Raw genomic sequence first — 22,823 nt, 5'->3', positions numbered from 1 at the left:
TGTGTGTGTGTGTGTGTGTGTGTGTGTGTGTGTGTGTGTGTGTGTGTACATGTGTACATACACATCAAAAGAGAATGTATTCTCAAGAATTGGTTCACATGACTATGGAGGCTGACAAGTCCCAGGATCTTCAGGGTGAGTCAGCAAGCTGGAGACCAAGGAGAGCCTGTGGCATTGTTTCAGTCTGAAGGTCAGCAGGCCAGGAAGAGGCAGTGTTTCAGTTTGAGTCAAAAGCAGGACAGAGCAGATGTCCTAGTTTCAAGGCAGTCAGGCAGGAGGAATTTTCTTTTACTTGGGGGAGGGTCACCTTTTGTTGTATTCAGGCCTTCAACTGATTGAGGGAGGCCCATCCCACATTAGGGAGGACAGTCACTCAGGCTACCAGTTTAAATGTTAATCTCATCCAGAACCCTCAAAGAAATACCTAGAATAATGTTGGACCATTTATCTGAGTACCCCATGACCCAGTCAAGTTGACTCATAAATTAACCCTCACAGTGGGTGTGAAGAACACTTGAAGAATTTCAAGGTGAATATTTTCCACCTGGGGCAGTTTTAGCCAGAGGTTTGGATGATTGGTCCCAGATGTCTTGTCCTGGTCTTCTCATCTGTCCTGTGAAACTCACACTATCTATTGATATTTTCTCTTTAGTCTAAGCAACATCTTGACAGTTCTTTTTAATATTACAGATGATTTCCCTGTGGACACCGTATCAGTCTTCAACTTATACTTCAGAACATTTAAAGCTAGCACTTTCTCTTATCTACTTAGGTGGTTTGCAGTGTTGGACATATATTCTTAGTTCATTTATGTAAATACATACAACTGTTCTGAACAGTACAAATAACTTCTTGCTTTGTAATCTTTGTGTACAATAATACACATTCTCAAAACTTCCCCTCAGAACCAGAGATGGGATCATTACAGAATGAGGAGAGGCCTCTGATTAGTGAGAGCCCTCCGCAAACCCCACCCTTCTATGGAATGTTAACAAGTAGACATTGAATATTCTGTCTTCAGTTGACAGAATGGAAAAAATAAAGTTTGCATCATTTAATTCCCTCACCTTATGGATTAAAATGTACTTGTTTTAAAGTTCTGTGCAAATTAGAAGTTTTGTGAAAATAATTTAATTACATTTTGGGCCACTATGAGCCCAAAGAAGACAAACTAGATGAAGTTAAAAGCTCAGTGACCGATTGTTTCCCAGTTGGTAAGTCCTGGAAACTTCACAGGGTAGACTAGGATGTAGCACTTTCTTTATGCTATGCTTTGTGGGAGATTGTTCAGTATGTGTGAGAATTTTAAGAAAAGGCAGTTAGGGAGGGGATTAATAATATAACCAAAGACAGAAGTAAGAAGTGAAAAAAAAACCTAAAAATGATAGTGGTTAAGGAACATCACGTTGTTCTGTCCTCAGAGCAAATAGTACCGTGTATCCAGTTGCCCCTTTTTCTGCAGGCAGCATTATGCCTCTCTTCCCAGTTTGTCTTCCTCAGGACTGTATTTTGTCAAATCCAGTTTACCACACTGAAGACATTCATAATGTAGTTGAAAGAATTTCAGAGTTCTTGATTCATTTTTTTTTTTTGGTGGGGGTGATAATATACATGTAGAAGTGTACACAAACTTATGTACAGTTTAAAATAATATAAAATGAGTATCCACGTAATCACCATCAAAATCAAGAAATAGAACAATGCTAGTACCCTCAAGTCCTATCCTTTTATCCTTTTCTTAAAGAAAAGGGTTTTTTTGCCTATATACATATCCCTAAACTACTGTAAATACATATACGGTCTGTTTATGACTTTATATAATTGGAATTGTAGTGTATTCCTTTGTGTCTTTTTCTTTTCACTTTATATTATTTTGTAAGATTCATCCATATTATTTTATGTAGCCAAAGTTCATTCATATTCATTGATACGTAACCCACTTTATGAATGTCCCAAAATGTGTTTATCCATTGTAATACTGATAGACATTTGAGTCATTCCCAGTTCAGGGAAGTTATGGAAATTCTACATGAACATTCCTGTACATGCTTCCTGGTGCACAAGTGCTTGTATTTCTGTAATATATATGGAAGTTGAATCACTGGCTCATAGGATATGTCTATTTTCATGCTGAACAGTTTCCTAAAGTGGTGCTATCAATTTATACATCTTCAGTTTGAGAATTCCTGTTACTCCACAAACCTACCAACACTTGATATTATCAGACTTAAAATTTCTTGCATATTTGATGAGTGTGTAGTAAAACCTCAATGTGGCTTTTATTTGTGATTTCCTAATAACTAAAGAAGTCAAGAACCTGTTTGTTTGTGTGCTGGAAATTTGGACATCCTTTTTTATGGGGTTTCTTGGTTTTGTCCTTTTTTTCTGTTGGGTGTGTGCTTTTTCTCATTGATTTGTAGAGTTTCTTTTTATTCTTTATGATGTCTTTTAATATATGGAGGTTTTAAATTTTCATGTCAAATTTATCATGATTTGGATTTTACACAGATTTTTGAAACATGGACCAGAGAGACAGTGGTCTGAATATATGTTATCCCTGAAGTATCTGGTCTATGTTGTGCAGATTCAGATGTTTTTATGCCCATATTTCGCAAATAGATATTTACCAAAACATCCCCTAATTCTTTTTTCCTTCCCTCTCCCTCAAATGTATTACATAGATAGCTGTTTCTGAATTTTAAATATGGATATTGAAAGGTTTTCTCTATCTATTTTACTTTGCAGATGTCTCTGCATAAAATTAGTAATAGTGTTAGCAGCCCCCTTCTCCCAGTAACTAGTTTGGTTTTTACACAGTAAAGGGGTGAGACATCTTTCTCTTTCTTAAAAATTTAACAGTTTATTAAAGTGGAAAGTAGGCTACTTAAATTCTAGTTATATATTCATGCACTTAGAGAAGAGTTGGATTTTAACTGATTACTTAGAATCTATACATTTTATTTCTTGGATCATAAGGCATCCACTAATCCTGTTGATCTTTTTCTTTCTCCTAAAGATCCCTCATGTCCATGATCCGGAAGCGATCCCACCCCAGTGGCAGTGGTGCTAAGAAAGAAAAGGCAGCTCAACCAGAAACAGGTAATTCTCACCCCACCCCTTTGGTTAACTTTTTGTTGGTGGTGTACAGTTTTTCAACAGTAGACATACTTGTTAGCTCTTTGACTATGAACAGATTGTTGGGGAGAAATGTGAACTTAACAGCTAGAAGAATGAACCAAAGAACAGTCATTGTCTTCACGTAGCTTACTGTCTAGAGCGGGTAAACATTCACACATATCACTGTAATGCGAGGGATGCTGGGAAATGTGTTTTCATTAAGGGGTGAGGTACTTTGGGGTGTAAAAGAAAGAGAGGAAGTAATTCCAAATGAGGATTTGGGGAAAGGTCTTAAAATATATATATATATATATAGGCTGTATTTTCTGTGCTATACAATCACCACTCCTTATGTTTATTTTTTTAAATTAGTTAATTAATGAATTTTTGGCTGTGTTGGGTCTTCGTTGCTGTGCGCAGGCTTTCTCTAGTTGAGGTGAGCAGGGGCTACTCTTCATTGTGGTACACAAGCTTCTCATTGCAATGACTTCTTCTGTTGCGAAGCACGGGCTCTAGGTGCTCAGGCTTCAGTAGTTGTGGCACGTGGGCTCAGTAGTTGCAGCACGTGGGCTCAGTAATTGCGGCTCCTGGGCTCTAGAGCACAGGCTCAGCAGTTGTGGCGCATGGGCTTAGTTGCTCCTCAGCATATGGGATCTTCCCGGATGAGGGATCGAATCCGTGAACCCTGCACTGGCAAGTGGGCTCTTAACCACCGCGCCACCAGGGAAGTCCTGGGGAAAGGCTTTTTAGAGTTGATAGCAATGAACTGAGACTTTGTCAAGCACTTTCTGTGTTCTCTCCAGTGCTTTGTACTGGAGATACAAGACATAAAGTCACATTTGAGTGGGGCAGATAGGAAGTAAACACGTAATTACCAGTGCAATATATAATTATTTAAATACATTTTTTTGATCAGTACTGTGGAGGAGTGGTTATCAGTACTGATCTAAGAGATTATGGAGGTGGACTACTGATGTCAGCAAGTGAAATTTAAGCTGAGTAGTTGTGGATTTTGAAGGTCAGGGTATATATGGTAAAATAGATCACATAGAGGGGCAACAATTCAAAGGTCCAGAGTGGGGAAGGAGCTTGGCATATTAGGAAACTGAAAGAAAGTTGATATTACTAGAACATGGGGTGCAAGAGAGGAAGTCTACTAGGTAGACAGGAGCCAGATTCTAGAGGCGGTGGTCAAGATTTTGATATTTATCCTAAGGGCAGTAGAAGTTTAAGTAGGAGTGTAACATGATGAGATTTGTCCTTTGTAAAAAATTACACTGGCTGCAGTGAGAGAACAGAGAACAGACTGTACAGGAATGATAGTGGATGAGGGAAGACTGTTGCACTCATTCAGGTGAATGTTGATGGGGCTGAGATGCGGGTGGTAGTAGTAGAGAGAGAAAGAAATGGATAAATTCAGGAGCTGTTTAGGGAGGTAAAATTCACAGGACCCTGTGATTCTTTGGAGAGGGAGAAGCTGAGGATAATAGGAAGAGATGGGGATGGAGAGAGAAGAGGTTTGCTGCTGAGCAGAGGCCCCAGGTGGGTAGGTGCAGAGTCAGTGCACAGAGCTGTGGGCAGTTTGATGTGGACCCACACTGAGAGCAGAAGCTTGAAATGCTGGCCCCAGATCTTGGGCCTTTATGCCTGAGGACCATAGAACCCAAATTAAACTCAGCAGTGTTTGTTCAACCTGTTTTACTTATGGAGCATGGTAGGTTAGCCTGGTTCAAGCCCAAATGGGTGCAAACTTCTTGGCCCCCTTTTCCTGCCTCCGGGTCTCCTTGCCCCGCCCCAGCCATTTTCATACCTCTGCAGTGCCGTGTTCTCAGACGCCAGGTCTCATTATGTTGTCCTACATCTTATCCCATTTCTATGCTTCTCCCTGCCTCAGAATAGAATCTCAAACCCTGTCTGCTTAGAGATGGTTCTCTGCCTTTACTCTAGCCTCATTTCTCATTACATCTGTTTCACCTTATGGCTGGCCCCTTACGTCTAAGCCTTCTGTGCATTTGTTCCTGTCTTTCCTCATTCCAGAATTGCCCTCCTGCCCGTCCTCTAGCAAGGTACTGTTCTGATTCCATGTCTCCCATTCAGGTTTCAGCATATTGTCTGGTGTGTTCCCAGTCTCTTCCTCCTCTTCCTTTATTTATGAGTATTAATAATCCAGAATGAATGGCTCATTACTGTGTGTTGCTATAGCAGTTTACTTCAAATTTTGTTACTGTGAGGATTTAATGTCCCACCCCCCAGCCTCTGCTCTGGTGTTGGGGTTATTTCCACATCTCTCCTCCGAACAGATTGCAGGCTCTGTGAGGGTTTACTTCTCTCTGCAGCCTCCCACAGCTTTCATGCATATTGAATGAATCAAAGTTTAGACTTGGTCTTTTCTTCTTAGCAAGAACCTTGCAGCACCATTACAAACGAAAGCTGTTTGATTTTATCATCTGTATGAACTGACTTTCTGCCCCTGCCTCCTACAGCCCCTTGTAATGCAGCTAAAAGGCAAATTCTGCTTTGCCAAGGCATTGCAGGATTTCGAAGTCCTGCCTTTGGTGATTTGCAGGGCAGCCCTGCTCTTGGGTTACTGGCTGTTAAGCCTCCCCTGGCACTGTAATTAAGATTAAAATTTTGTTTGTTTCGGTCTTGTTTTGGGAAAACTGGTTAAGTCTTAGAGGGTCAAGAAGGCAGTCAGAATAAAATAAATTCCCCTTCTCAGTAAATTACATTATTAGCTTATCAACCTCAACAGCACCCTTAAATTTAAAAAGATGTGTTCTAGAACTTATTAACTCCCAGTATTAGAAACCATGCAGTTTTCCTTATGAAAATGATATTTCATTTACAATTCATGAAATGTGGCAGCATTTTCCCCCTCATCCTTGAGCTATTGAATTGTTACTTTGGGAATCTAAATAGTTACAGACACAGAAGTTGATCAGGAGATTTTTAAACTGGGGCCGCCCTAAAATCATACTGCCTTAAATGATAGGTACCATAGCCGTACTTTGCTCTGTCTGGCAAGGTAGTTTATAGTGTTTTGTTAATCATTCACACTAAAAAATAGTTGTTGAGTGGATCAACAGCGATTAAAGACATGATGAATGAATGTAGAGCATCAATATTGGGGTCATCTGAGACACTTTGGAGTTTTCATTTATAACATGGGAACCAGTCTTGCTATCACAGTGTTTTCTTATATTAGCATCGTATGATGGCTTTTGCTATACAGTTGGTATGTTTTTCAGAGCTTATGAATGGAGAAACTTTTATTGTTGGGTTATGACTCTTAAAAAGCTTGATTGTAGGGAAGGTCTGTGAAATATTTTAGAAGTAGTTTTAAGATCTAAACACAAGAAATCATTACATACTTTGCAGTTAATAACTCTAATTTTGATAAGAATGCATTTATTGGACAAGTTCTGAGATTTGAGAGGTATGCCTGCTGTTTATCATATATTTAGGTCATTAATTTGTTGATATTTTCTTACCTCAGTTTGCTAATCTGTAGAATGGGAATAATAGTTCCTATTTCATAGAGTTGTTTTGAGAATTATGAGTCTCACAACATGTAAAGCATTTAGAGTAGTGCCCATGACATAGAAAATATTCAAAATGTTACCTAAAAGAAAAAAAAAAAAGGCATGGTACCAGTCACCCTGAAGGGCAGAAGTCCTCATTCAGCAGGCTCTTGTGATCATTGTAGTTAAGGAAATTTTCTTAACTTTATGACTGTAGGTCAAATCCAAACTTATTCAACTATGATATGTTCTTTAGAAATTTTGTGCATCACAGTGCCATAAGATTTTCTTTAATGCCTTTTAAAAAATGTTATTGAAAGAGAAAAGTAAACCTGTGACATTTAAAAATTCATTTTAGTTTCCTCTAGATAATACCAAAAGGTTTTATTGAGCAATAAGGTGATGGTTTTGTCTGTGGGTCTTTTTTTTTTTTGAGGAACTAACTTATTTTTCAAGTGGGTCTTAAAATTTAAGCCTCAATTAATTACATGTAGCTTTCTGATCCAAGACTGACCTGGAAGCACTAACTCAAAGAACATTTGATTTTATTTTCCTGTGGCAGTTCAATAACATTAGACCCCTTGTCTTCCTTTGTCCCTCTTCTTTAATCTCCAGTATCCTGCATATTTCTGTTGTCCCCCTGATTACATGCTTTTGTGAAACAATTACCAACTGCGTGATTGCAGAAAAGAATCACAAAACATACCATGAGCTCTCTGTAGGTGATTCTTGCAGATTTGTTAGAACTGCTTAATAGTTCAGAAGTTCGTATAGATTGCATTTTGCTAGTTCAAAAACAGGGTCGGTGAGAGAGAAAGCTTGTGTAGCTAACCTAGCCATTGCCCTTGTGTTGTGCCTGAGTAGGGAATCTGATAAGAGTGATTTCTTTTCCTTAAGACCAATTAAGCCTTTACGTTTGAAAAAGACTGAGAAAATTTTACGAGCCTGGTTTATAATCTGTACACAATACAGATAGTGGCACTTCTCTGAATTATCACTGTGATTCTGGCAAGCAAAAATAAGAAACTACTTTAAATTCCTGTTGTGTTAGATGCTGCAGCAGACTTGAATGGTGTTGACCATAATTCTCCATCTGTCTGCCTTAATTAGTTTTTGTTTTGTGCATTTAATTGAGTTTTAGTCGTTCCTTACAGAGTGCTAATCTGTTTGTAGGCGATGTTCCTGTTGCCATGCAGCTCTTCCCAAGTCTTGCTCAAAATGGCAGCCTTTCTGAAAATCGAATGGGTTTTGAAGATTTTTTTAAATTCCCTGGAATAAATTCCATACCCATACCAGGTGCTTGAATGACAGATCTGTGTCTTATTTCCTCTGATTTTGAAAATGGTCAGCAAAAGTACCATGTAGTGCATAATAGGTATTCAGATATTGAATAAGTGAGTCGGTGAATGAATGAATGAGTGAATCTCTGTTCATAGTAATTTTCTTGTCTGTCCCCTTGTTGAACATGTTTCTGAGCCATCAGCAGAGGTTGCCTTAGAAAATACTGCTTAAGGGCACATAGTTGATCAACCCACAGCTTTGTTGTCTTTTCGTTTATTGGTGGATGAGTTCTGACCTTGGTGCCATGTCTCCCATGTTGCCTCACAAAAGATACTCTTTTGACTTCTGGAACTGAAAAATGCTGTTTGGATATTGAGAAATTTGAATTCCCAGCATTTCAGTGGCTTCTGAGGATGACAACACTATTTGAAATCAGGACTATATTAGAAAACCTAGGTTATATGATGAATATAGCAGTGATCCCATCACTGTGATGTTGCAGAGTGGAGGATAATGGAGCCTCTGGATTCTCTAAGTTGCTCCCCTCAGCATGTATAAGAGGAATAGCTAACCAGGATTAGAGTGAAGTCTGCCATATTGCAGTAAAAGAAGCCATGATTTCGGCCTCCTTAGCGCAAAGCCTGACACGACTGTGAATTAGCTGGGGGATATAGTTGTGATTGCCTCCATTTAGAAGCCATTCTTTTGAGGTTTAATTATTTCTGCTCAAATAGTAAAACTATTGATAGCCATTTAAAGCTCGAACTTTAACAAGTCAGTCAGTAGGTAGATGCTTGCTGAATGCCTACCATATGCCTGCCCCACAACGTGGAGTCTGTTGGAGGGTCTTTATGAGATATTTAAACTTGAATGTATTGGATACAGTGAGTTAGCTGGAGGTAAACACAAGATCTAGAGCTGCATTAATGGTGATAAATGTTCCAGAATGATTTGGTGCTTTTGGTTAAGCTGTTGTGCAAGAGACAAATTTCACTCTTCTGACCAATAGGTCTCAGCTCACCTCAGTTGCATTCATCTAGTTGATACATATTTCAACAGCTTTATTGTTTTTGCAGCCAAAGAGTGTAAAGATTAAACAATAGACAGTTGAAATTTTTTATCAAATTTAATTACTTAACTGCAGTCATTTCTGGATGTATGTTTTCTTTTAACATTGACAATTTTAAAAGACTTGAAAAAGGTTTGGTTAAATGTTTCCTTCCCATATGATTCCTAAACAAAAGATGGCAATTTAAAAATAGATTTTATCTATTTGCTGCTCATCTTTTGACTGTGGATTTCTTCCAACAGGTAAAAAAATCTCTTTGATCTTTTATTTTCAAATGGGCTTTTTGATAGTTATTCCTGCTTTGGTTGGATTTCTTTGACATAGGTTGTACTATAAGTTACAAAAACATCTTTGAGACAAAAGTGAATGGTTATTTGGAGTTAGGTACAAAATTAGGTTTTTAAAGACCTGGAGAAATTCAGGTCTATTATTATGCTGACAAACGGAACAAAATGTACTTTGTTTAACATAGATGAGCCAATACTGATTTCCAGGCTACAAATTAGACCTTAAATTTTATAACTCTTATTTCTCAAAGCAAATCTCTTATTAAAAGATTTTTATTAAAAAAATATTGCTACCTGGGAGCTGTTAACCTTAGTAAATTATTGGTGTTTTGTGACTCTGTCTGAAAAATGACTGTGGTTAATTACATAGTGCAGTCTTTCTAAGTTACCAGAAATAGGAAGTAGTTTTCTTGTAACATAAGATGATTTATGTGTGTGTTCTTTGAATAGCTGAAGAAGTCACAGACCTGAAGAGGCAAGCAGTTGAAGAGATGATGGACAGAATTAAAAAGGGAGTTCATCTCAGACCAGTTAATCAGACAGCTAGACCCAAGGCAAAGGTATGGAATGACTAAATGCTTTTTTCCCCTGATGTTTCTTTTTTTTAACGTAAAATTTTGAAATCTGATGAAAGCTGCATCAGAATTGACTGTCAAATCTTGGGTTAAGTCTAATGTGCCGTAAAAGCCTTTGCTTCATATAAGCACTTTTCAGAAGGACTCTGACCCATAGGAAACCTAGGTCACTACAGAAAGTAAGTCCTGTGGTTGCAGGGTGCTGCCGTCTCCTTGAGAGGGACATTGATATGAACTGTTATACCAAACAAGTAACAATTAGCACGCCCTTTATTTTCATCAATTCCTGGTGCTTGTGTGTAATTCAACAAGTATTTATTGAGTATCTACTATGTGCCAGGTACTGTTTTAGGCACCGGGAGTAAAGCAGTAAACAAGGCACAAAGATCCTTGCCTTCCCGAGGCTTCTGTTTTAGTGCGTGGGGGAGGGGAATCTGAGTGTGGGGATCACATCATATACCGTAGCAGACCTAAGACAACTTTTGAAAAATAGTGAGGTTTATAAGATTGTTTCCATTAATTTCACAGACCTATTCCCGATCACTTCAAGGAGAAACTTGTGTATCTGTATCATCAGCTGTCTTCTAAGCTAGACCACAGTGAGCTCCAGGGTCTGTGGAAGTACCTAGTGTCTAGTTCAGAGCTTTTCCTTCCCCTTGTATATCTGTCCCATTTAAATAGACTCAATAGTAGAGTTTTTGACATTTTTCTTGAAAAATGTTTTTTCCTTCCTCACTCTAATAAGGTAGCAGCAGATTGCTTCTCTTTCTTTTTCCTCTTCCTTTAAACCAAACTTTATGGTCCTTTCTTACTCTCAAGGATGCCCTTCTTCAGCTACTTCAGTGTCCCCGAGTGTCATGACTATTCACTAGAAATTCACCTGGGCTTTTAAAGTTGCCACTTTGTCACAGGCAAACAAGATAACTGGACAAGGCAGGAATGGCCGTGGTGTGGGCTGTCCAGGGAAAGGGGGTTGGGAAGAGGGAACGAGCATTCCACGCCAAGAGAAGATTCACATCTAGGGAAATGGAAGCTTCAGCCAGCTGTGGAGAGTAATTCAGTCTTGTGCTAGAGCTCTGAAAGCAAATAAGCAGAATGTAGAACTGGACGAGAAGCTGAGCATGTAGATAGTTGGGCACAGCTCTTTCAGTGCCAGTGTCTGATGAGTGAGTGAAGAGCACTGTTGTTGGAGTCGGGTCCTTGCACTATCACCCAGCTTCCCGGGCTTCTTCTCCATAAGATACCCTCTCTGGCTCACACGGTTGTTGTTAGGGTCAAATAGAGTAAAATGTGAAACCACTTTAAAATGAAGGGTCTAAGTAGAATCTTAGATAATAATACATTTTTATGGCTTTCATGTCACAACTAGTTTGGAAAGAATAGCAAAACCAAATTATTACTAGAGAAAAATGCAGTGTCGTAAAAGAAACAAAATTAGTTTAGAAAGAAAAATGTTGAAAACTTCTTAAATCGTAAGTGTTCTGTATGTACTTTCATTTTCGTTATATCACTTTGTCCTTTTTCTTTCTTGCCGTGACTCTTTCAACAGTTACACATTATTTAATGTCAGTTCAAAATCTGGAGGACAGCTGAACAAGGATCAGTGGACAACTGTTTTGTTTTGGGTTTTTTTGCTCTTAATCATTAAAACTGTGTAGATATAGTGGTGAATGACCTGGTCAGTAACCTTTAAAACAAATGGTCACTGCATGCCTCAGTGCAGACTTCTTCCCCCAGTACCATCAGTACTTTCCTGAAATGTCACCAGTTATGAGAGTATGCAGTCCAGGCTTTGAAAAGGCTTGTGCAGTCAGAGGGCAACTTGAGTGGCATAGCAGCACTTTTGAGTATGCCTTTAGGCAGGGTGTTTGTTCAGAAGTCGTAACATGTCACCGAACAGCTTACCTACAGAAGTCAAGCCTGCCTTGAGAGTACTAATTTAACTGCGTATTACTAAATTCCTTGATGTTGGTGGTGGTGCTGGTGTGGTTAAAATTAGTGTCTTAGAGCTTTTGACTGGCACTTGTGACTGCCACTGATGGCATGTGTATTTCACAGAAAACGGAGGCTATGAAAGTTGAACACCTTAGTTTAATTTGTACATGAGCAGCAAACCTCTCTCTCACTTTTTCTAACTGTACGTTTTTAAAAATTGGAATAGGATCTTATTCTTTTATTATCTTTTGAGAGGAAAGAATTATAGGTTGCCATTAATCACCTCCCATCTCTTGATGAAAGATAAGCCTTGCCTCTTTTCTAGAAATGAGAGGCCTGAGTGATTCCTTTCACTGTGTCTTGTAGGTTTTCTCTTCATCTCCTTTGTGAAAGGAAGTGGTACAGGGAAGATCAGAGGGTTTTTTTTCAGCCATCTTTTCATTGAGGGGTCCACAAAGACTGTGGTATTATGGGGCAGGCAGGTATTACCCAGAATTTCATTTCAAATTATTTTGTTCGTGGTGTAGCCAGATGAGAACTGGGCTTGTAATCGAGACACCTGACTCAAATACAGAATTCCTCAAAGTGTAACTTTCCTCATAAGTAAGATGAAGTACTTGGACTGCACGCCCTCTGAGGTCTTTTACTACTCTGGTAGCTGGTGATGCTAACATTCTCCTGTGATCCCGGTTGTGAAATTCATGAAACTAGACGTGCCAGTCCTCTGTAAGCTGGCCTTGGCCTGGAGCTGACGGAGCTGAGAGGTGCTCTGCCCTGTTGCTTGCTTTCTGCTCTGCACTCCTGCCTTCCTAGTCCTCGTTTGCTGGCTCAAGTCCAGCAATGAGAGTGAAGAAGAGTTTATTGTAAAATGTTCTGAATAATTTGGAATTAAATCTTTGAAATTTAATGTTTACCAGATCTTTTCTACATATGATGATAGTAGGTAACAAAATGATGTGTAGAAGATGGTAGCTTGGCTCTTACCTAATTTTCTATTTAACTGCTCCTTGGGAGCATTAGCATGTCTAATATTTTTTACTAACCGTAAGACATAAACCTAATTTAAAAAATGTAGTCAATATAAGCCACCAACTCTTTGCCATGTAAAAGTCTTTGTTGGGTATCTTAAAACTGAATTACTCAGTCATTTTTCTTCTTTTTTACAATTGTAGCCAGAATCTTCAAAAGGCTCTGAAAGTGCAGTGAATGAACTAAAAGGAATACTGGTAAGAATAGATCTCAGTTTGTTATTTAGTTAATGGGAAAATGGAAGAATATTTTAAAAATCTACTGTTATGAATAATTGGTTTTGATATATTTGATTTCCATTTACAGTAAGCCTCATTACTTTTGATAGTTTACTTGACTGTGCTGTGGACTCCTCCATTGGGTGTGTTAATAATGTGTCAGTACTCTGCTGTTTCTATTCTAAACGAATGGGTACACTTTCCCGCAAATCATTCTTTCCTGTTCTTGTTCTCCAATACTTGTATTACAACTTGAAGATAAAGTGTCTGGCCAGATGTGAGGATCAGTACATGCTTATATAGTAGATATATTATAAATATAAATATAGTAAATAATGTTATAAGTAAATCTATACATAGATTACAGTAGATTTATTTATAAGTAAATCTACGATAAAGGTAGTAGATAATAGTATATTGTATAGTAGTCTCTCACATGGATAGTGCTTAACTTTGGGGCATGAAAGTGGAATTCTTGGCACCTAAATATAAATCAGAGATTCTCCCCAAATATTTTAGCATCAGAGTCATAGTCTGCTTTTCTCACAGTTTTGAAAAGTCATGATAAATTTGGATAATAGAAGTTCCTTTCTTCATGTTACGAATTTCATTTTCTAAAAGTAATTCACATCCGTTAGAGAACATGCTTAATGCCCATCTCTAGTCATATTTCTTCTTTCCAAAGTATGAGATTTTGCCAACAAAATAAATGAGTACTGCCCTGTCTGACAGTTTCTGTCGGAGACAAATGCCTCACTTAGAAAATGTTTTGGATACTAAGAGCTTTATTCTCAGATCTTGTTACAGTCTCAATACCAGTTATTATGCACAGTAAGTCAACAAACATGGGGGCGGAGGTAGAGCTAATATTCCCATGTTCGTTGTTACTGTGCTAATTATGCATTGCATGCAGACATCCACATAATTGTGGTAAACAAAATTATTTTCATCAAGCATGAAACGGTAGACTTAACTCGGAATGGCTTAATTAGTTTGCTATAGTTTTTAGGTGAGTGGAATTAATACTAAAGAGAGGTATGTAGCACTGGCTAACAGTAGTGGTCTACCTACAGAATAAAGTATTAAAACCATGGAAAAAGTATGTAGTTATTATCTAATGGATTCTTTGGTGAGAAAATTTTGTTATCCAGTGTTCTGTTAAGGAGTATGCCCTATGACAGTCCTTTTTGTTGTCTCTACATTGTAATGCTAATTTTTGTTCATGAAAATGCCCCCAGGGGCATTTGGAGGTTCTAGGGTCATAGTTCTGATCCTCAGTGAAAGAGTAAACTTCACTGTTTGTTTTTTAAGTCAGGTTATTTGAAAAATCAGACATCTACATGAGATACATATGATATTTGATTACCCAGGTTACCCCACTTGCTGATAATGCTGGTTGGTAGCAAGTTTACTGAAAATCACAGCATTGCTTTTAAAGATCATGTTCACTATACAATCATACTCACTATAGTTTTGTGCCACTTCAAGGAGAGAAATTTGTGAACAGATTTTTGTGGAATAACTTAACAAATTATAAAAATTGTCAAAACATCTTTCTTTTCTTCAAATTGCCCTCATCCTCTTTTGTCCTGGATTTATCATTAGATTTCTCTACTTTACATGGCATTAATGTGTATCACTAATAGCTGTTATTCTTTGCATTAAATTTTTTTAAAGTGGAACTCACGATGCTCTCCCCTACTCTTCTGTGCCAAATGGCAACTTTCCACTACTACCACAGACGTTTCCCTTGAGGGATGATGGATCACTTGTAACTCCCAGTCACTTGGGGCCAATAAACCATACTTCTTTTAGGAGAGAAAGGAAGCCCCTATCAGATGGGGCTCTATTGGTGCTTCTTGCTGGAGTTCAGACTATTAGTATTATCAGAATTTAGTACCCAGCAAAGTACATGACACGAACCTCACAGTTGTGGCATGTGAGAAACAAACATGAAAAGAACATAAAAAGTCTACAGATTGTGTACTGAAGTGGAAAGTGAGCACCTGTACCAAGAGATGCCAAGAAACCAAGAAGCTCTGTGTTCAGTTCTACTGCAAAACAGAAACCAGGAATGAACTCAGTCTGGGGGTGTTTTTACTGCAATGAAAGTGACCTGAGTTGTAAGCCTACTGCTGAAACTTAGCACATGGGTAGAAAACACATCTCGTGTTTGGGGGAGTTGGAAAACCTCACTGTCTTTTGAGTTGTACACTTTTCAAGCCAATTTTTAAAGTCTCAATGTTGACTGAACTTATTCTTCCAAGTCTATTTACACTTAATTTTTAAAGTTGTGTATTTTGTGGATAAAAAATATATAGCTATTTCTCATAGTCACACAAGGGTTTCTTTTTTTTTAGGTTTCGCAAACCTCTTGAGCCACACCAGCCATTTAAAAGCCACTCTAAGTGGAAATGGGCATTTCCAAAGAATAAATCAACAGAAATTAATCAGAAAGTCTCTTCTCAAGTTCAGTTGCCTCTAAATCAAAGAGACAAGAACAACTTTTTAAAAATTCACTTTTAGGTCTTTTTTGAACATCTTCAGTTTTTCAAATTACCCAGGGATTGTTGAATAGTTAATTTTGTTCCCTGACAATTAGAGTTGTTGGTATTATGAACATTTATCTAACATGGGGATTAAGACTGTTAAATGATGAAAGCGGTTTGGAGTAGAAATAGAAATTAGAAAAGTTAAGTTCAAGGTCCAGCCCTATCACTGACTTACTGTGGGACCTGGCCCAAAACGCTGAGGATCACTGATTTATAGGATTCTCTTTTCTGTGAAGTGAAGGAATTGTATGTACCACGTGGTGATTTGTGATTTCTCTAATTTTATGATTATAATATAAGTAGATAATTAAGACAGTCTTGGTACTTCATTAGCTGAGCTCCTTTATCACGTCGGTTGAGATCCATACAGAAACCTTTCCTCCATAATTGCCTCCATATTTAAAGTTTGCTCCTATACTAACCTAGTCAACCGCCTTGGTCAGTGAATGGAGAAAAAAATTGGGAATTCAAGGATTAGAACTTGGAAAATGAATTCCTTCAGTATCAGGTGCGATGAGAGGATAGCTCACCACAGTCAGGAGTTTGGGGAAGTAATGCGGTTATCCAAACAAAAATAGAGACTCTTGTGAAAGGTAAATTCTTCAATAAAAGATATCCTTGGAAGGTATATGTGTATGTACATGTACATACACACATACACAGACACATATCTTTTTCTTGAATTAACTCTAGCCATTGGGAAAATCACACAGAATGTCCTTGATGTTCAAACAGTCTGGTAGTTTGAGTGATTTTAGTAAGGGCCATAAGTTTTTCTGTTTACAAATGATAGAACTTTTTAAAAATTATAAACACAAATGATTTGGGAATAGTTTTTCTAATGCATTAAAAAAAATCTATCTGAATTGGTTTTAGTTCTGTTTTCGTTACCTTATCAGTGTTAATCCTACCTTACTATATAACTCTTTGATGAGTGGGTACAGATCTGCATTGTTAACTGTTAAATAAAGAAATCATCTAATTTTTTAAATTATAAAATAAGCTATTATAGTGTTACATGTAATATGATTTTCCTTTAATGTATTTTATGAATTTTTGCAATAAATCCAAAGTAGAAAGAGGTTCTTCCAGGGGGAAAGTATCAGATGCCTGATTAAAATATGAGCCTTAAGAATTTTACACATCAGTTTTGGTTAGCTAGCTGACAGCAGAGGAATATAATCTCCTAATCTTGTTGGTCAGTTTTCCCAGCAACAGACTGCTTTTCTATAACTTTGTGCAGTTAGGGAGAAAAACACCTTTCTAACTGAACCAACATAATAACCTATATCATGTGAGATTTGTAACTACCTAATTTTACAAGCTACTTTTTTTGTTTTATAGGTTAAAGAAGGAACATGAGTTACCATTTTAGCTAGTAGGATTCTTAGAATCGTTCAGGGAGTTGGCAGGGGCAGGGAGCAGCGTTCAGGCAAGCCCATAGTGAGCTGAAGTGACAAAGGCTGGCCTACTTGTTAGCCTGGGTGGACAAAGCCTGCCTTCCGACTCTGGCCTGAAGTCTGGCAAGTTATACCTGACTTGAGGTTCTGATTTTCTCTGATCAAAAGATTGTGGTTCAGCTGGGTTTTTATTCCCCCCTAAGCCTGCGGCACAGCTGAGGAGGGCTCTTTCAAAGAAATAGGGGGCATTTCTTAGAAAAGAAAATGGACCACTTGTAATGGTGGGGTGCTAAATCCTTACCCCTTAAATCTACGAAGAAGTGTGTCACCCAGTGTTCTGTACAAACACTTGGCTGGTAATGGAGATAGAAGACCGTAGCTCTCCCTCCATAACATACTTCCTGGAGGAGCCAGGGCAGGGGAGCACTGCCTGGGTCTTCCTCTGTCCTCTTGAAAGTCAGTACGCCTTTCAGCAGGAGCACAGCTTTATGGCATCTCTTGTTTCCTTCAGTGTCTTCCGGGTGCTGAGTAATCCATTCATTCACTGCCTCCTCTGTTCAGGAGTGTGGGATTACGGCGCCGGCCCTTCCTTGCCTCCCTGTAGACTGTAGCCTTTGCTCTTTCACAGAGAAGCGAGGTGTGCTCAGCGTAGCACCTCCTGGGTTAGGCCGCCGGAGAGCGTTATGTGCTTCCTTCGGCAGCACGCCTTGTCACCAGGTGTGCGGCCAGGGTCATTCTCTCTGAAGAATCGGCCACATTTTTCAGTGCCGCAAGGATTTGGGGCAGTAACTCATGGCTGCCATGTCAAGATAACCTTCTAAGGTGAGTTCAGTATATCTGTTTTCTTCTCCGCGTGGTCGACCAACACACATCAGAATCTTAATCATCAATGTGCAAGTACCTTCCCACCACTGAATTTCATATAGTTAGCCCATCAAGAGTTATTCTTGTGCTATTCTTTTGCTACGAAAGCTAACATCTTACATCATCAGTAGCATCTTCTTAAATGATCCAACACTGTGTGTTAAAGATATGCACATTAAAAATACATATATAGCAAATTCATTTTAGTTCCTAATTCCATTCAAATTCTGGTAATGTTTTGGTGGTTTGACTTTTATATTCTTTTGTGTATTGTATTAAGACATTAACCTTTTTGTTTTTGTTTTTGTTTTGTTTTCACTTTAGGGGACACTTAACAAATCCACTAGTTCAAGAAGCTTAAAATCCCTTCACATTGAAAACAGTGAAACTGAGTTAGAAAGGATTTTGCGTCGCAGAAAGTTGACAACAGAAGCAGATAGCAGTAGTAAGCTGGTTTGAATTTTCCACGGTTCTACTCTTCCTCTCTGAAGCATCTTCCTTTAAGTGTCTCTTTAACATAAAATGATCTTTTAAAAATTATTATTAAATTTTTTTATGTGAATGAGAAGTATTGGATGGCAAAGGTACTTAATGGGTATCTCATAAGAGTGCTTGTGTATTTTTATTTATTGGTATGTTTATTTATTTGTAGGGAATCAGGCTTTTATGGATCTTGTTTGCTTAAGGCAAGATGCCCTTTGGTAAAGACATCTGGGATGGACTTTGGCAACAATGTAGCATTGAGTAAAGGCTCCGGAACCAGAAGGCATGAGTTTGAATCCTAGCTTTGCAGTTTACTGCTTGCCCTTTAAGCAAATTACTCAACCTCTCTGTGCCTCAATTTCTTCATCTATAAAATGAGGATAATAAAAGCACCACCTCATAGGATTATTCTAAGGATTAAGTCAATATATTTCAATATATAAAAATTGCTTAGCACTGTGCCTGGAACAAAGAGCACAATAGTTAGTAATAATAGTCGTAATTACAAATCAGTTACAAATGCAAAGAAATCGTCTTTATTTTTCATATCCATTTAGTTTATTGTCCCTGCCTGTGAATCAAGTGAATGAGAAAGTCCAGCTCTGTCATCAACTATAAATGACCATCTGAGCATCTTGAGATCACAGTTTGCATTGGTATCATGATATGCGTGTATTAGACTTCAAAGTGTGTTTCAGAACTCACTTTGTATGTCTTCAGTTTTTTTTCCATCAGCTTGATCATGGGAATTAGCAGAAACCTTTATGAGGTTTTCCCCTTGTTGCCAGGAGGCTGCTTTTGAAAAACTCCCCTAAACTAAAATTAATAGCAACCACAGCTAATGTACTGAATCTTTTAGACTCTGTTCAATCAACTCCAATTAGTCTATTGTAACAGTTTAAATTTGCATTGTTGTCATGTCTATCAAGTTTAAATTGCTAGAATATTAAGGATTTGGGTTTTTGATAATCAAGCTCTAGCTTTCATGTAGGGATTTACTCAATGGAGTAAATTGGTTCCTTGAACCAGAAGCAGCATAATATCAGCCAAACCGTTTTTATAAAAAGATGAAGACTTTGTGCCCTTCTTTAAAAAAAAAAAATTAGCCATTCAGTTTGTTCTAGAAATTCTGCTGTTAGTATCCTGTAAGAATTACCACCACCCCACGCCCAAATAACCAACTCTCAGGAAAACTAAGGGATGCCATAAGAGACATTTTTCCCCCTTATGTTCGCTTTACAAGAATTTACCAGCCTCCATAATGAATTGTTATTCACTTGTGAGTTAGTGCTGTGACTTTTCCAGCATTTCATCCTGAAAGTATTCATGTAGTTTTCATTAATTTTTAGGACTTTGCGAATGCCATTTTTGTGCTCTGTCATTTACATTTTGTATTTTGCCACTGACCTTTTTGTTCCTCCAGAAACATTCTTTCTTCACTCACTTAGTCAAACTTGCAGCACTTACTATTTCAGAGTTAGTTTTCCATGGGAGAAATGAGGAAACATTTTTATTTTAGTCAATATGAAGATTTGAGTATTTCAAAGTGTGGAGAAAGGTAGGAACACATTTTATGGACATGGTGAGACTCTTTCATTTTACTGATTATATTCCACCAGTATACAAATATTCAAGGTATCATTTGAGGGAAGTTAGAATAAGAGATACATATTCAATAGAGTCATTAATAGTTGGATAGAGAAATAAGAACTGTGTAATTGGCAGGATGGAGAGGAAACATACTGAAGGGAGTGACTTGTAAGTGAGCAGAAATTTTCTTTTGATCTCCCTAGTAGCCAAAGCCAAAAAAAAAAAAAAAGGGTGTGTGGGGGGATAGAGAGGACACAAACTTACAAACTCTATCATCTAGTAAAAGAAATAACTTATTTTTTTTACATGGTTCAAATGTTTTGCAAGCATCAAACTGGCAGAGGTATTTACTATGTAATCTTTTTATAAAGGTCATGGAATGAGAAAATGAAAATTCCAGGGGGCAAATAAGATGCTAAAGTAGCACAACTGCATAGTGGGAGCAAATTACAGAGAGAAGTTTGATAGGTTTGTTCCTCAGGTGCATTTGAATCTCTGAGATTTTTTTCTTCTGCACACAAAGGGTTATGGAAAGGCTAAAGGTGAGATTACAAAGTGGAGAAAGGAAGCATCATAATTGAGGCAGAGGCAGCCTGAGGTTGGCAGAACTCATATCCCAAGTTAGTATCTCCCTCAGGGGCCACAGAAACACCTTTTTCTTTAGAATTTTTCTTATGGGGCTAACTGGTATTTCCTTGATTTACCTAGACTGTGGGCTACAAAACTGACATTTCTAAGAGCAGCAAGTGCCTCTTGGAAAACATTGGACTGCTTAAATAGGATGCAGTAATAATAGTGTTCATCATCATCTTAAACATTAGGCATTTTTCTTTATTTCTTTTTGTATGTAAGAAAAATAACAGCTCTGGCTCAGCTCACCCACTCTCCCTCCTTTTGAATTGGCTTCAGTTGCAGAACAGCAGCAGGCGTTGGTGTGTATTCAGAAACAGATCTTGCTTTTCTACAAGGACAGATTGTTTAAAGCTATCTATAGTATTGCAGTCAACAGTTACCCAAGGGCTGAGCAGAGCTGCTCTGAAGCACATCTTACGTTCAGCTTCATATTTATACTTTGAGGAATGAACTTTCTTGATCTTTCTGCCCTTTTCTCTTTACCCCCACATCCCCATGCAGCGTGAGGCTTGTCACAGGCAGGAGGGAAGGGCCTTTTGAACCAGAATATTCTATAATGTCACAAATTTGTCTGCTCAGACGGTACAGAAGAAATAAATGAGAAAGGCAGACACTGATGCTTTGTGAGCTGAGGCTTTCTACCAGACCAGGGAGGATCTGTGTCTCCCACGTGGAGTAAGTCTAGAGGAGCTGCAGTAACAGAATGGCTGCACAATTTCCCAGCCCCTCTTAGATAGGTTTTTCAAATTATAAGGTCATTTTTGGAGTTCATATGTTTGTTATACTGCATCAGACACATTCATATACAAATGTAAGAATAAAATTCCAAAGCCTAATATTAATAATCAAGGATTAGCTAGCATTTTGGATTGTACCCACCAGTCCTTTCCATTTTAGGAGATGATCTGACATTTCTTAAGGATATAGAGAGTCCCAAGTTTTTCTTTTTTTTTTCTTTTTTTTTTTTTTTTTTTTGCGGTATGTAGGCCTCTCACTGCCGCGACCCCTCCCGCCCCGGAGCACAGGCTCCGGACGCGCAGGCTCAGCCGCCATGGCTCACGGGCCCAGCCGCTCCGCGGCATGCGGGATCTTCCTGGACCGGGGCACGAACCCGTGTCCCCTGCATCGGCAGGCGGACCCTCAACCACTGCACCACCAGGGAAGCCCAAGTTTTGCTTTTTTTTTTAGCCTCACCTTTCAGGGTTGTTCTCTAGCTTATTTTTTTAGACGTTCTAATTTTATTTGTACATTCGTGACATTTCATAAATTGCTTCGTTTTAAAAGGATTCCTTCTGAAGTTTCAAGAAAGACATACTAGAGTCTTGCTTTGAAAAAACTGTCTAGGATAGTATCTTCCTAACTGAAGATAGAAAAAAAGTAATGATGGAGCTTAGCTTCAATGCATAGAAGTTTTAGACTGATATGCCAATAATTGTAGTAACAAGCCCTATTATAGTTTTCTGATCCTACCCAAAGAGCAGAAAAGTCCAAAAGGTAAACAGCCAAACTCTTTGCCACTTAATTTTTATAATCCTGTGTCTGTATTTTAATAGGAAATAAACCCACTTACTTCTCAATCACATTAAAATGAAAATGTTCATAAAAGCTATTTAAGGCTCAGGAAGCCTTCATGAGCCTTTTAAAAAGAGCTTTTTGACATCATTCCGTTTTCTGTTTAAAATCAGAGCTGAGTTTTGGAAAGAATTAACTCTTGAGAGGCCAAATGATTCAAGTAGAGCTGTCAGAAAGCCATGCTCTGTGAGAAGTAAAGACTTCACAGTTCCAGTATTACTAAAGGACTCTGGTCAGTTGAGGAAACCATGGCCTGGGGTTTTAGAGTTTGTTAAAGGTCTGTACACAATTTCTCAGCGTGGTCCTGAAAAGCAGGAGTACCACCAAAGCAGAGCAGATTTCTAATAGGAGCATTTTCCAGCATGCTCTTGAAATTTTAACAAAACTTGGCCTTTTCACTTCCTGAGGGATTTTCAGCTCATCTGTTTTTCAGTACCATATTAATAAGCATCGAACAGAATTATTAAACTTGAGGTATGTGTTTGGTTTTAAGGTCCAACTGGAATATTAGCCACCTCAGAGTCCAAATCCATGCCAGTGTTGGGTTCTGTATCCAGTGTAACAAAAACAGCCTTGAACAAGAAAACTCTGGAGGCAGAATTCAACAGCCCGTCCCCCCCAACACCTGAGCCAGGTGAAGGGTCGTGTAAATTGGAAGGATGCACAAGTTCCAAGGTTACATTTCAGTAAGTAATGA

At 38.3% G+C, this 22,823-nt stretch overlaps 1 protein-coding gene across 5 annotated transcripts in view; it reads left to right on the top strand.

The window, feature by feature from the left end:
* Nucleotides 1-22,823, top strand: part of SHTN1 (shootin 1) — a 117,955-nt gene that overhangs the window by 76,407 nt on the left and 18,725 nt on the right. For 4 of the 5 annotated variants that reach the window (XM_027112696.1, XM_027112693.1, XM_027112694.1 and 1 more), the window contains 5 exons: nucleotides 3,017-3,099; nucleotides 9,726-9,835; nucleotides 12,958-13,011; nucleotides 18,173-18,293; nucleotides 22,620-22,812. In XM_027112696.1, the coding sequence (XP_026968497.1) occupies nucleotides 3,017-3,099; nucleotides 9,726-9,835; nucleotides 12,958-13,011; nucleotides 18,173-18,293; nucleotides 22,620-22,812 (561 nt within the window). Of the gene's footprint in view, nucleotides 1-3,016; nucleotides 3,100-9,725; nucleotides 9,836-12,957; nucleotides 13,012-15,392; nucleotides 18,064-18,172; nucleotides 18,294-22,619; nucleotides 22,813-22,823 lie in introns of those variants that run through there. The other variant, XM_027112697.1, reaches the window with a different exon arrangement.

Source organism: Aethalodelphis obliquidens, unplaced genomic scaffold (genome assembly GCF_003676395.1).
Source record: "Aethalodelphis obliquidens isolate GAN/ISIS:26980383/991018 unplaced genomic scaffold, ASM367639v1 scaffold11, whole genome shotgun sequence".
Lineage (NCBI taxonomy): Eukaryota > Metazoa > Chordata > Mammalia > Artiodactyla > Delphinidae > Aethalodelphis > Aethalodelphis obliquidens.
The sequence above is the reverse complement of the archived record's forward strand: the minus strand, read 5'-3'. Positions and strand labels throughout refer to the sequence as shown.